The sequence below is a fragment of the Strix aluco genome, chromosome 2 (genome assembly GCF_031877795.1).
Source record: "Strix aluco isolate bStrAlu1 chromosome 2, bStrAlu1.hap1, whole genome shotgun sequence".
Taxonomy (NCBI): Eukaryota; Metazoa; Chordata; class Aves; order Strigiformes; family Strigidae; genus Strix; species Strix aluco.
The window spans coordinates 115,142,745-115,157,819 of NC_133932.1; the positions used below are offsets into that span (position 1 = coordinate 115,142,745).

Genomic DNA, 15,075 nt, shown 5'->3' on the forward strand with positions numbered 1-15,075 from the left:
ATATGCATCATGAAGTTATAGCACAAACGCAGAAAGAGACAGAAAAGTGAAAAGCTTTGACAGAGACAATGAGGAGTTTGAACTTTAGAAGAAAGAACAACAAGGAAAGTAATGATATCAGAAAGAAAATAAATCAATTTAAAAAATGAGAAGGCAAGCTTATTAAAAAAAAACCGCCCTATATTCTTGCATAACCATCTTGGAAATATATCTGTCCAGGTGAGTTTTTAACTGGATGTGCTGGTTCTTTTAAAGGGTAACATAGAAAATGTACGTTTAAAAATATCTCAAGTCCTTTCACACAAATCACAAATATTTTACAAGCTTCCTTAAGAGCATATGACTATTTTCATTATGTCATACTTCTTAAAGTGGCAACAATTTTATGAAATGTGGCCAAAAAAATCTTTTAGACTGAAAGCAAGTGTGAAGGATGTAAGAAGAAATTAATCCCCTGTCTAGAAATAAGGGCCTTGACATACAAGTACAGTATTTTAACCACAAATAAATGAATTCAATACTATGAAACTACAAAGAACAACAAAAACCACTCATAATTAACACAAAACATTCCAGCAGGTATTACTTTGATAACAAAAAAAGAGTTTACCATGGTATACAAGCTGCAGTTCAAATTAAGCTTCCACAAAAACACTCACAGCAAATTATAAAGACACTAATCAGTATGGCCAGGCCACTGCAAACCAACAGGCATGAGTAATCAGTAGCTCCAAGGTAGGAAGGCACACATCCAACTCTGAAGAACATCCTGTACCAAACTATCCAACTTGAACTTCTGGGAGAACTCACAGCCAGCCAGCGACACCCGGAAACAACTTCCTGATCCTAATCCTCAAAGGAAATAAAATGCAACTTTGTGGCAGAGGTAAAGGAATGCAGATTATAACCACTCAAATTTCATTAGAATGGGAATTTTCCCTCCAAAAGACTACATAACCTGGTAAACCATTTCCATGCTGTAGGCACAGGAAACAGCAAAAGAAGTACAGCCAGATGAAATCATAGGAAGGACTGAAAGAGGAGAATGACTAGCAGCATCCATACTACAGACAGATGGAAACACTGCCCAGCTGCACTCCCTGAGACTGGAGCTGTATGAACTAGCAGACTAGGGGTAACACCAACAGCACCTCAAATGAAAAGCTATATGCGAGAAAGATCAAATAAACTGAATACCTCAGTGGCAATACATATCACCTTTGCGAGAGAAAAAGATTCTTAAAAGTACTGCTGTCAAATCTAGAACATTATCTGTATACTCTGCAGGTTTGAGGGAGACACCTAAGGAACTTTAAAGATGCTAATTACTAATGAATTGCAACATGAATTGAGTTTTAAAAGTTAGCTAAGAGAATAAGAAAATAAAACTCCCTCCACTATCCATGCCCTATATCCTCCTTCATATTTTCAAAGGAGCAGCCACATAGAAACTTCAGAAGTCCTCTTGCTATAGCCTATAGCCCTAAAAAAGAAAATTTTGAATTTGTCTTTTAAACATCTGTCCCTCTTTTGCTTTCATTTAGGAAATTTACATTCAAAAGCCTAAGTATTTTATGTTGAACTACTGTATCAGAGAAAATATTAATGTCTGCAGTAATTACTGTCTTCATCCTACCTACTACAGTCAGTCCCTAACTCACACTGTGAAGGTTAACATTTTAACACAATCATTTTCTGGCATCATGAAATATACCAGGACTCATTCATACAAGAAAACAAAAAGATAGCAAATCCATGTTTAATTATGAGTAGTTTCAGTCCAGTTTGTCCATAAATTATTCAGGGTTCACACTGCTGGTTTTACTTATTTTAAAAATGCATTTTCAATATAGCTTTCTCTAGCTATAGCCTGCATTTCAGCCATTATCAAAAACTGCTGCAGTTTTTATGCTATATTTTGACTGTAAAAGACCAAGAAAAACTGTTTAATTTCCAGGAACAACTGTAATTTCAAGGTAGACTATATCATTTCAGCAGAATTATCTGCCATTTCATCTTATACTTCTGTCAGAAACTCCAGATTCTATCCAATTTTTAAGAAACTAGCAAGCAACTCCCTCAGATTACACCATCAGCTTTACAAAGCCTTCAGCCTTTGTTGAGGAATTAAGTAACAGCCAATTCTTTCCACTTCTCCCACTGCTCCTCACTACACTATAGTCAATGTGAGAACCCACATACCTTCATTTCTCTGTTGGACAGATACAGTTAATGCACAGAATACTTAAAACTGGAAAGAGGCAAGCGGAAGCTTTCTTTCGCCACATCCAGCAGCAAGGCACCCTCTGCATGAAGAAACCCCAGAGCTGACCTCCAATAATTCAAGACACCTGGTACAGCTGCAGTTACCCAAACAAAGCACTGGAGCCAGTGCAGGTAGGCTTGCTAGGGCAAAAATACAGCACCAGGTTCTCTGCTCCTGCCCTGGCTGAAGCATCCTCAGTGTCAGGCAGCTCAAGCTGCAAGCAGAAGCAGGTTTCGGGCAGCAAGCCCAGAGCTGAGCAAGGCTGAGGATGCCACTGAGAATCACGAAGTTGATCTTTGACACTGCTCAGACACTGTTGCCTTTCCACTGCTAGTATTTGCTAAGCTAGCCAATCCAAACCACTTAAAACTGCTCAAAGCTACAATTTAGGCTTTCTGTTGGTACACCAACCTAACTGAGCACTCCAGAGAGAAAAAGCTACGCCAGAACATTTTCTTTTATCTAGCTGTAATGAAGATTATCTCTCTCCTGAAGTACAATGGTTTGGCCATGCTGATCAGCCTCTTTGTGGGGTTACCACAAATTGCTGTACTCCAGAGCTGATCCACCATCACCATCCACTGAATTCTACTGGTGTTCCATCTGCTGCACTAACAATAGAAATTTCAGGGTGGCTTTCAGCTATGAGGCTTTCTATTGTTCTCTTCCAAACAGTCTGAAAACACACCTCTAGCTAAGGGACCAAGACCACAAGAAAACATACTCCACAGGAACAATCAAAATAAAACCATCAGAAAGTAAGCTCACTGGAGCAGAGGGCAGTTTTCTTGGCAGTAGCTTATATTTAGAACAGAATGCTCTATAAGTGGTAAGTACAACTACTGCCTTCAAGAGAAAACTCAACAGTAGTTTCTTTAAACTAACTTCCCTATAGTAATAAGCAAGAAAATCAAGACCAGCAGAGAAAAGATGCAGCTTACATAGGTATAAAGAAAAAAGTAATTCCTGCATTTCCTATAGAACCAAAAAAGAGTGTTCACTACGCACTTCATTTCTGTTCAAAGAAGGGACATTCAGCTGTTACAGTGATGAAAGCTCAGCAAATACCTAAACAGCTAAGGCAGTTTTACTGTATTTGGCACCTGGCCTTCTCCATAAGAAGTAGAAGGCTTTTATCCTCCTTCTGCGAAACATTTGGCAAATCATAAATTCTCACTTGCTTCTGGAAGACCACAGTAGTTCAGAGCATGAAAAAAGGAAAGTGATTTATCATAAGCAATCCATAGGAGACTGGTCTTCAGAAGTGGGCACACTTCACCACAGGAGCAGTGCAGTATTTTTAAAAAAAAAAAGTCCAAGTGACAGAAGATCCTAGTCCTTATAAAATTTTTATACTCATGTGTTTCTTAATTTACATCAGACCCTGCATTCAATTTGCCTATTCAGATCTTTCCTACATAACAATTGCAAGTATGCACTTTCAAACACTCTGCATGTAGTGCAATTATTAGAATGACAAATAAAAAACTTGTTCTGAGGTTTGTCTTTTCTCTTTTAAAGCATTGATTATAACTTTAGGTAAGTAAGTTTAGACAATAATTTTAAGAAAGTCTTGAATTGGCTATTTTTGTCAAAGGAACATGTCTTTCCATTTTGTAACTGTATTATCCATGCGTTGAAGTTCACATTTTCAACAGACTCTTCCTTGGAGAGAAGCAGTAACTTCCTTATGTAAGTAGAAAGGTTGACTAGGCAGGTCTGAGAAGAAAAGATGGATGTGCGAGGGAACAACTAGGAATCCAGTGGGGAAAAAAATGCTAGCACGTTACATAAGCACATATGTGAAAACAAGAAGAAATTTCTAAATTCCATCAATATTAAAGCCAGAAGTTACATACCCCTGGCAATTCTGGAAAGAAATTAAATAAAAAATCTTGAGAAATTCAGAAGACATCTTCTACTTTTCATACACACATTATCTAATAATTTTTGCTTGGTGAGTAACACTGCAGCTTAATGTGACAACTGCAATTAAAAATAAATATCTTCTTATATAATTCTTCTCCCACAGAATTTTAGCAGAAAGTAGGCTTCCCGTCAGATGCAGGCACCAAAGAGAAAAAAACCTGATAGCTATTTTTGCCTTACTTATTACAAAGACATTTTTCAGGAACAAAGGATCTCATCAGAGCTTAAGTGCTTGAGTACTACTGTGATGAACTCAACACACATGCTTCAACAGAATCAGTGGGTTTCAGTTGGTTTTAGTTTAATGCTCATCCTGTCTAATACTAACACTATCTGAATACTGATACTATGAAAAGATGGCGTTTCCAATATTTTCATTCTAACATTTTACTAACCAGTAAACAAATACTGTAATATCCTATACTGCTTTTTTATAAACTTAGTATCAGCACTGACAATCTCAGAAACTGTTCTTAACATTAAAAAAAGGATCCTTTACAGTAATGTAATATATTGCCCCAAAAAAAAATGGGCTGAAATAAGATCACAACAGAGGGTTTTTTATGGTTTTTTTCAAAACAACAATTTAAAGATTTCTGGTGAGGTAATAAAACGTGGATTGAAGTAATTCATTTTGCTATTATCAGTGCTTAAAAAACTGTGCTACAATTATTTTTATGCTGAGAAAAAGCTTATACCTAGAAATAATTTTGATTTAAACTCCTAGCACAATTACAGTGCAGGCACTTTTCATCTCAACACAGCTTGGTAAACTGAAGCATAAGTTCATCGCATACATGTGCACAGAAAGGGAAAGGTGTTATCTCAGGTAGATATAAAGCAGTAAAAACTACAGTGCTGTATCCCCAGTGGAATTTTACACAGAGATAGCTATCCTAATATTGAGACAAGAACAATAAAACTTTTATACAAAGTCTATCTATGGCAAGTCGTTTAAGACTTTTGTCCTTTTAGTCTCCTAGAAGCACTGAGGTGTCAGAGGAGCTTATGCTTGTCCTACTTTGTTTTGTACTGACATGTTTGTATCAGGAAATAATCAAGTGCTTGAGGTGCTAGCCTCACTTGTACACCTCTCAAACAGCTCACAAGCATTATACATACTAGTATGTGCATGTCAGTGTTGCTTTCTCTATGGTGCCACTCCTGTTGCAACTTACTAGGGAAAGTTGATTCTCCAGTGTTTTTATGCCCCTCTCATTTAATGCAATGTTTTTCAAATACACACTAGGAATCACTGAAATAAAGACAACAGACAGAGAAAGTGAACGACACCCCCAGGCATGAGAGGCAAAAGGAAAAGCACACGCCTGGGTTAGGATGCCGTGAGGGAGAGTGCAGTTGGAGGGCAGACAGCACAAACGAACCAAGCTGGCTGAAAGGCAGACAGGAAGCAAAACAGTTTGGGAAATGCTGCCTTATTTACAAACACTCCCACTAGGCGATGAGATATTCATGGGCAAGCAAAGGAAAACAGCAATATTTACCATAATATTAAATGACTGGGCTCTCTTTTGTTGTTTTTTTTTTATCTCACATATCATAGAAACATCTGATAAGGACTGAAAAAAAAGGATAGGTGCCATCCTTTTGCTCTGTAAAAATCTCAGTACAGATTCTAGAGCAGCAGGACTCCTCATCATGGACCAAGTCCAAAAGCACTGTGATAATACAAATTAAAATTTATACTTTTTCAACAGAGCCATCAGAACTACTCTGTTATCAGAAACAGCAATTCAAAGTAATGCAATTACTTAATATCATAGCTTTCAGAGCTCACCCGCTCCAAAAGCTTTCACAATTCCTAATACATTGGATCAAATTATTCAATAAACTGCATCAAATTTTTCAAAGCACACATTTAAGCTTTGCTTTTAATAGCCTACCTGTACCTAAAACTTGATTTTTTTTTTTTTTTTATAAATAGTTGTATGGAACATGTACAGATAACCTGAACAGAACATTAGGACATTTTTCACAGCAGTGGGGGAGAATGCATAAAAGCAAGGAAAGGTCTCCCTGCCAGCTGCATCAGCATTAGACCAACTGAAGTTGAGGGAGGCTACCCACAGACTACAGGAACTGCGTATCACATAACCAGCCTGACAACAACTTGTACAATGCATGTCTCTACTCTCATATATCTGTACTTTGTTTCTATTCTCAAATTAAAAAGAAAAAAGTCAGGAGTAAAAGGAAGCAAATTAAAAAATACAAATAAGTTCTAAGCACAAAATACCTTTGAAGATCAAACAAAACAATCACATAATCGGAACTTTTTTAACTCCTGAAAGACTAATGGAACAAACACACACGTGCGCACACACACATAAAGCGTGATCTACTCTTAACTCCAATACACAGTGATTCACCACACCATTTTTCTGGTGGTGTAATGCATTACATCTTTACTAGAAAGCAACAGATCAGGAAAACATCAGCCACATCAGCTTACTATCTAAATCCCTCCACTGACCCCCTTTTCATCAGCTGTCTCACAACCAAGATTTTTTTCTGCTTTTGAGACTCTACAGAAGTGCTTCTGCCTGTGTTTATCACCCCACCCTCACTTACCATTTGTCCACTTTTCCCGCAGCAGTCTAAATTTGCTTCTAGGTGGTTCCTTACACATGGAACTCTTTCTGAGCTGGTCCCCAAGGTCACTATTTTCTGGGCATTCAAATCCTTCCTGAAGTCCCACTCCCACAGTGATACCTACAAAAAATGAGTTATCTAATACCTGCTAGATGGAAACTAATTGGGGATGCTCTGTATCTTAAAAAACATTATCAAAACTTCAAATTATTAAGATATAGCATATAGTTTGCTCACATAACATAACTATCCCCCCCACACACTCCTTTTCATCTTTGCTTTTGAAGCAGAAAACAATTACAACAGTAACAGTGCTTTCTTTACATTCTTCAATACCCAACACAGGGTGGGTACTACCAGAAACAAATAATTACCAGTACTCCTCAGGTATCTGTAACTCCTGTGGAATATTTGAATGATTTCCATACAATAAGCAAAAACCCACAAAGTATATGAACAGATAAAATCAAAGCCAATTAATAGTGTATTTTTTTTGTTTCATATGCTAAAACTGCCCTTCAAAATCCCATATAAATTTGCAGATTGAGAAATTTTTCCTTTCCTCCTTTCTCCTTCGCTCCCCCCAATAATTTTCCTCCCCATTGCATTTCCACATGAAACATGTCAAAGTGAAAAAAAAAATAAATCCCTGTCTATAATTTCCTGATTTCTGGAGCTGACATATGAGACAAAGTGATTAAGTAAAATCAGTAATTTTCATTTTCTCCCACGCATCTCTAACTGGTTATTGTTTTTACTCTTCAATTCTCAATTGTCTCTGTCTCCAAATGTCCCAAATGTCTCTTCAATTCTCAGAATTGTCTCCCTATTTCTTAGAAATATTCAGAGCAAAACAAGATTAAAATTGTATCATTTATCAACTCCCAGAAAACGCATCAGAAAAACTAAAAGGGGAAAACATCTCTCTAAAAAGAAAACTGAGGTATACAACAACTAATCCAGCATCACTTGCAAAAAGTACAAACAGGTTTAGAAGAAGGATTCTCAACCACACACCTTTACCATAATACCTATTGTCTGTATACAAACAAAGAATCAACACCCAGGGGAAAGTGACCAGTACGTGACATACCACAACTATATTTATATTTAAAAGTTTGAAATAACTGTCTGTTTCTAAATACTTTAAGCTGTAAATACTGAAATGCTACCAAAAATAAGAAAAAAACATATTTAGAATAATCCTAACCATTGTTTCATTGCATTAAGAAGCGTAATCCAGCAGATTACCTTTAGTATCTGTTTTGCTGAAGAGATTATCTTTCCATTTTTTCTATATCCACCGCTTCATTTTGTTTAAAAAGAAATGGACTGGTAAAGATTAAACACCTTTTAAAAAGCAGAAAATATACAAACGTATAGGTCTTTCCACTCCAAGCCTAGCGTATTTATGGATTTCACAAAACTGTAATGCTCACTAAGCTAACCACCAAGCGATTGCATACAGAGTTGCTACAGGGGTGGCCATTATCCACTACTGCTACGACTGGCTGCATAACACGCGAGTGGTGGATTGGGAAAAAAGCCATAATGTTTTTATTAGGCTAATCCAATGCAATCCAAGCCTTGATGTCCCGTTCCACCTTCTCACGGGCTAGCAACAAAGTCTATTCACAGACAGGCTTCCTCAGCAGCCATGGAGAAACACAGAGCAAAGCCACTCAGGAAAGTATCATGGGCACCTCGCAGAAACACAGGCCTATATTGCAACTACAGATTTTCTAGGCCTTTGAGAAAGGTCTTCTGGTAAAGAACCAGGTGAAAATATCTCACAAAGAGTGAGTGAGCTGACCTCTGGCATGGGGAATCTCGGGCAGCAGCAGCACTGCTGCTGTGGCCAGCTCCGCCACCGGCAGCTCCGCGGACAGCGGCACCCACCCACCCACCCACCGATGCTGCTGCCGCCAGGTCCTGAGAGCACCTGGAGCTCCTTAGCTCAATGCGTCAGTGGTTTGGTCATATTTATAGAAATCAAAGACAAGATGAAAGAAAGAGTGACTGCTATGTATCATATACTTTACGGCAAAAAGCGAGGTGGAAGTTAAGAAATGTTCAGAGCCATACCTCAGTTTGTATCTATTCATACATGACGTCTACATGCAAAAGAACTACTCAAAAGCTAACAAATACAATTACAGTTGCCTGTGCAACTTCAACTTGTCCAATTTATGTATAGACATGACACATTTTAATACCATGATGACATTTTTCTCTAGATCCTGCCTCACACAGCGTCAAGAAGGGACAGTGCCCTAGGAATGAGCCAGCAGCATGCAGCAAAGCAGGCTGCCAGTCTGTGTCTTAGAGAAGTTGGGAAATACCAGAGAGGACAGCAGATACAAGAGAAATTTTTCATGCTGTTATGCTCTCTACACATCCTGCCTTGGACTGTTCCTTAAAATCCTACTAATCAATCCTATCCTTTCCCCTAAATGACCAGTGACAGTCATTTCCCCACCTCTGCCCCTTCTAGAGCCTTCTCAGATTTGGTACTGCTCCACTGCTGCTCAGTGGGCTGAGACATGGGACACAGGTCTATTAGAAAAGCAGCATGTGCAGATTTTAGCAAGTAACAAACCTGGAAAAATCTTTCTTCTATTTTTTTCTTTACACTTTTTTTGTTACAGAGGTCCTACATGAAAAGGATTTTTTTTTTTTTTTTAATCAAACTTTAGACAGGTAATACCAACCGTGTTTCCTATTTTGTAGGCGAACCTTACGTATGGCAGGTGAACCACACAGAAGGCTGAGCACTCACAGCTCTGGGGGAAGAAGTAGGAATGGTGCTTTGAACACATGTGCTCCAAATGTTAAGTAGTTTGGGGGTGGGGGGCAGCAGTGCTAGCTTCTGAGAGCAGGCAGAGCTCATCGGCATGGTCAGTCTCATTTCCCAAGAACATAAAAAGCCACACAATGAGGCCAAAGCCACATTTAGCCCACTACCTCATCTTTGACACCGAACGGCAGTGGATATGTTGACAAGAGCATAAGCATGAGGCAAGGATAAAGCAGGATTTCCCCAGCAGGCTCTCAGCCATATGTAGGGGAAGATGAGTCTGATTCAGAGCTGATTTTTTCACATTTAATAATCTCAAGCAGAGTTTTCTTCCAAGAATATTGGATCACTTCTGGAATCCCTGTCAGATGTTAGTATCCAAAACATCTATGGCACAGAATAAACCTCCTGGTCAGCTCTGAGGATGTCACCCGCTCATTCCACTTCATACTCTCATACTGAAATACTTCTGCACTGGAGTATTTCTTGTATTTTCATCGTTCATCTTCTCCTTATCACCCAACATTCCCATCACCTATGTCGTGAAAATAAGTCAGTATTTGGTGAGCCTTTGCGATTACCACAGAAAAACCTATAAGTAAATTAATAATCCTGTACTCAAAGCAGGATTAGAGTAGCACGCATGTTAGAATGAGGCACTGACCCACTTTTAACAATAAATAGGACTACACAGTTAATTACTCAATGAGCATTATCTGCTCCTGTTCACTGAATGAGGCTGGGGTCCAGTGAGGAAGGCAGAAGAGAAGGTGGCATCCACAGCCACATAACTGAAGACTACCAAATACTTTTGAATTAGGGAAAACAGTCAGTGAAACTGTACAGGCAGGTGATTTTCAGTAATTCCCAACTTCACGTTCTTAACCTCAGAACTTTATTATTTGATACAACTTTGTGTATTACTTCCTACATCCATAGAAATAAAACTTGCATTCCATCCACTTGGAAATCATACTGTTAACACTAAGGGTCATCAATAAAGTAAGGATTTTAGGTATTAGCTTGTCAGTATCTATACAATCAACTCCAGATTTTGAACAACTATTACCTTATTTGTTTCACAAACGTACACCAAAACAAGGAAGCTTAGAAGTGAGACTGGGCCCTTTTCCCAGCTCTTCCACTTTAACTTCTCTCTCCTTCCTTTCCTTACTCTTTTTTTTTAGTCTCCCTTCCTGTAAGATCTTCTTCTACCAGACCAAGCTTTTGCCTCCTATAACTTCACATGAGGTGGGTTTCCCAGTACATAATCACTGGTAACACTGGAGTGGGTTTGTCCATTCTTGGTGCCCTCACTCCTCACAATGAGTGGAATTACAGACAGCTCTACATAGTTTTAAACCTTGACACATTCAAAGAGAAACAAGTTTTTCAAATAATTTAACTGCTCAGCAGTATCAACCTCTGAGCACGCACAAATTCTGAGGGTTTTTTCTTAGATTTAGGGCTTGGGCAAATTCTGGAACTCTTTCTTACAAGAACAGCCTTAACATAGGAGGTTTTACCCCAAGCCAAACTATGCACCCTCTTCCCAAGACTGAATCCCCTTAGTTTAATAGATTTTAGTGATTTCCTTTTGCACAGGGAAAAAAGGTGTATTTTGTGCCTAACTCTGTCCAAAAGAAAAATAACAAAGATCAACTTATCACTGCTGAATCTCTCCAAGATATTTCTACCTGTAAAAAAAAAAAAAAGGCCAACACTTCAGCTTGAACAACTGAAGTTTGATAAAATGATCAAAATCTGAAAATAGTGTCTTTTACTAGAAAGTATTACGCAATTTTATATTATAGGCTCCTCCTGGAAGAGTAGACATGACAGTCCTGTGTTAATGTAAGACACTGACAAGCTACCAACTACAGAGATAATACTGCTCAGTGGCACAAGCTCACCACACCAAGCAAGATAGCAGTTGCAGGTTCCTGAAACATGCATCAAGCACTAAAAAGCTATATACAGGATGTTCAGCATGGTTGCATCTTAATTTCAGAAAAAATATGGTTGTGACCATTTAGTAGTTGAGTCATTTAATGTAAACGAATGCCAGGTTTATGACAGAAATCAATAATGCAACCAAGCTTAAAATACTCATTTAAAGGGGCATGACTTTCCTGAAGGAGCATCTTTTCCTAGCTGTCAAGCGATGTTTTACCTACAAACAGAATAGTTATTAAAAATCAGTTTGCTGCAAACACCATCTAACTATTGGACCACACATTAGGAAGATGCATACTGGACCAGGAACAGCAATGCCACTCTGCATGGTATGCGGGCAGTGTGAACTCTCACCATGTGGGAAGGGGCTATGTATGAAGGCTGAAGAAGCCTTGGGAAAAAAAATTTAGAAGCAATTTCTGCTCACAGTAGCAGATAATGTAGATATATACAGTTATGTATAAAATTGTTTTCTATTTTTTTTTTCTAATGTAGTATCTCAGCTGGTACATTTAAAACTTCCAAGGGCTGAAACTCAGCACAGGTTGTTTGGAGGAGCCCACCCAAGGGCACTGCTCCGGAGAGCGCTGCCACCCTCCTCCCAGCCTGACTTTGGGCAGGGAGGGCCAGAGACCCCGCACCGAGCCCCACGCTGAAATGACCCAAGGGCAGCTGTCCGGGTGCCCCCCAAAGCCAGCCGGGGGAAGCCCCTTTCCCACACACGCACCTGCCCGATCCTTCCCACCGGTACCGGCCGGGTTCCCGCTACGCGGCTCGGGGCGGCCGGCGCGGCGCAGCCCCGCCCCGCCCGGGACCACCACGGCGGCCAGCACCGGCCGAACCCGGGGGCAAGGCAGCGGGGCGGGGAGGCGGGCAGGGCGGCCCGGGGACCCCCGCCGCCACCATGGCTGTTATTTGTTTCCGGTAGCACCACAGTGTGTCGGGGAGCAGGAACAACGCGCCGTCCCCCCTTCCCTGCCGCCCCCCCTCCCGGCAGCACCCCCGCCCCACCCCACCCACCCCACCCCCGGGCCGCCCCGCCGCACTCACTCGCCAGCCGCGGGCCATCCAGCCCCCCGCCGCCGCCGCCGCCTCCCGCCCCCAGCTCGGCTTTCTTAGGCCCCACCACCGCCGCCGCCGGGCCCGGGCTGGCCCCGTGCGGCGGGTAGCCAGGCCCGGCGGCGGCGGCCGGGGGGATGCCGAGCGGGAGCCCGCCGAGGGGGGCGGCGGGCCCCGGGCCGCCGGGGGCGGCGCCCGGCTCCTCATGCAGGAACTGGCACTCCTCGCCGTAGAAGCAGGTCTTGTCCTTGGCGTAGTAACGGCAGAACTTCAGCTTCACGGCGCCGCCGCCGCCGCCGCCACAGCCGGCCCCCGCCCCGCCGGCCGCCGGCCCCGCCACGCCGACCCCCGCCGCCGGCGGCGGCGGCCCCACCACCGGCGACGGCGACGAGCAGGGCAGGCCGCTGCTGTTCATGGCAACCGCCCCGCCGCCGCCGCCGGGGTCGGCACCATGGGGAGGGAGGGCGGGAGGGAGGGGGCGGGGAGGGGGAAGGGGCGCGGGAACCGCCGTCACCCCGGGCTCCGGCTCCGGAAGGGGGAGGAGGGGGCGACTCCGCGCCTCTTAAAGGGGCCGCGCGGCCCGCGGCGGGGGCGGCGGCGCCTCCTCAGTGGTCCCGGCGCTCGGGGTTGTTTATGCCATTTTCCTCTTCCTGAGCGGCCGCACGGGCGCGCCTGCGCTGGCGCGGGGCATGCTGGGTAGCGCCGCCGCGACGAGCGGAGCCGGGCCGGGCCGGGCCGGGCCGGGCCGCCGGCGGAGGAGGGGATGCTGGCTGCCGTGGGTGGGAGCGGTCGGAAGAGGGGCCGGCGGGAGCAGCGGAGCGACTGGGCGGCCAAGCGCGGTGTCCGGCGGGGCGAGGGAGGCCGGGGGCCGGCGCGGAGCGAGCGGGCGGTGCAGCCGGCGGGGCTGGGTTGGCGCGGGCGGGCGTTAACCGTCCGGCGCGGCGGCAGCCGGCCCTCGGACGAGCCGCGGTCTGCAGCCGCTAACGGCCGCTCCAGAGGGGCAAACGGCGGGCGCAGGTGACCCCCCGCCTCGCGCTCCTGCGCGCGGGCCGGGACGAGGCCGGGGCCGCCCGGCTCCCGCGCTGTCAGGCTGGTCCTTTTGCCTTGTCACCCCTCGCGGGGCGGAGGCCAAAGTACCGGCGGTCCCAGCAGGATGTCAACCCATTTCCCCTGAAAAGGCCATGCACCTCTCTCCTGCTGAGAAACACAGGGCAGCCCGCTCGCTTGTCCCTGCCAGCTGGCATAACGGGAATGGAGCCTGAGGGATTCCCCCTCTCGAGGAGTCGAATCGGCGGGCTGGCTGTTTTTAAGGGGATGTTCGATGTGTTCCCCTGAGCGTGGAGAATTTTGTTACGTGGATTTTCAATGATTCGCTTACAAAGTGCTCAAGATTTATTTTTATTTTTCCTCAATCAAATTGTTGGCGTAGCTTGTGGTGCAATTGCTGACATGATGTGTATATATAATGGCAAAGCCCTCGTGTAAAGCACGCTTGAAATTATTTTGGTAAGAAAAACATTTACTGTAGAAATAAGATTGCTTTTTGTCCATTGTAGTTTCATTAAAAACAAAAAGCAAATCAGGGCCTGCCTCCAAGATGCTTTGACAGTTTGCACAAAAAGAAACTTAAAAAGTAATGAGTGAGCTTTTAAATGTCACATTGGAACAAATCAAAGTCTTTCTTCCTCAGATAAAGGCTTTAAAGACTTGAAGAACTGTGTGCCTTAAGCTGAAACCTCAAGATGGCCATTGTTGCAGTCAGAAGCATGGCTTTTCCAAACTTACAAATCAGCCTGAGGAAAAAATGTGGTTCCTCTGCAAAAAAAGGCTGGCCAAAAAAACAGAGAAGGGCAAGGCTATGAGAGTCAGGGCTCCAGTTCTAGCCTGGTCTGCCAAGAAGACAAGATGAGGGTATCGTTTCTGTTGTTGCCCAACAATTTTCAGCCTTTTGCTTCCTTTCAACTCTATGGCAAAGAGCTCGTAACTTCTGTGTTCTTGCAAGTTTAGAAAAGTAGGGAAAAGGATGGAAAGACCCTGTTGGTTTCTCCATTAAAATATCTGGGTAGGAGCTCAGACAAACTGCAACAGATTCCACAGAGAAGAGGGTTCTCATAAACACCTCAACCATGGGAAGTGTTTCAGTCCCAACTTGTGCCTTCTCAGACAACAAAAATCGGTTTGCTTTAGTACTCAGATCAGAGGCGGTTTCAGCTGCTTTAGCTGAGGTGCCTGCAGCGCTACTTAGTTGTGTTTCACACAGCCCCTGGCATTGGTGTTATGCCTCTGAGGAGTGAAACCAAAGGCTTGCTTGCACTGTGAGCTGTTGCAGCTACATGCAGGTGCTCATGGGTGACACTTCCCTCAGCTGCTGCAGTGGGGAAAGGGGGACCCTCAGACCGCATTGTTTTCTCTATCTTATCTGTGTCCTGGGAAGATGCCAGCACAGGGCAGAGGT

General features: G+C 43.4%; 1 protein-coding gene across 9 annotated transcripts in view; it reads right to left on the reverse strand.

Moving 5' to 3' along the window:
• PAN3 (poly(A) specific ribonuclease subunit PAN3) overlaps positions 1 to 13,275 on the reverse strand; it is an 81,698-nt gene extending 68,423 nt beyond the window's left edge. For 4 of the 9 annotated variants that reach the window (XM_074815920.1, XM_074815919.1, XM_074815925.1 and 1 more), the window contains exons 1-2: positions 12,612 to 13,273; positions 6,788 to 6,928 (exon numbers count right to left, since the gene is read on the reverse strand). In XM_074815920.1, coding sequence (XP_074672021.1) covers positions 6,788 to 6,928; positions 12,612 to 13,035 — 565 coding nt within the window. In that variant the 5' untranslated portion in view covers positions 13,036 to 13,273. Of the gene's footprint in view, positions 1 to 6,787; positions 6,929 to 12,611 lie in introns of all 9 variants that reach the window. The other 5 variants (XR_012622093.1, XM_074815922.1, XR_012622094.1 and 2 more) reach the window with 3 other exon arrangements.
• Between the last annotated feature and the right edge of the window lie 1,800 nt (positions 13,276 to 15,075).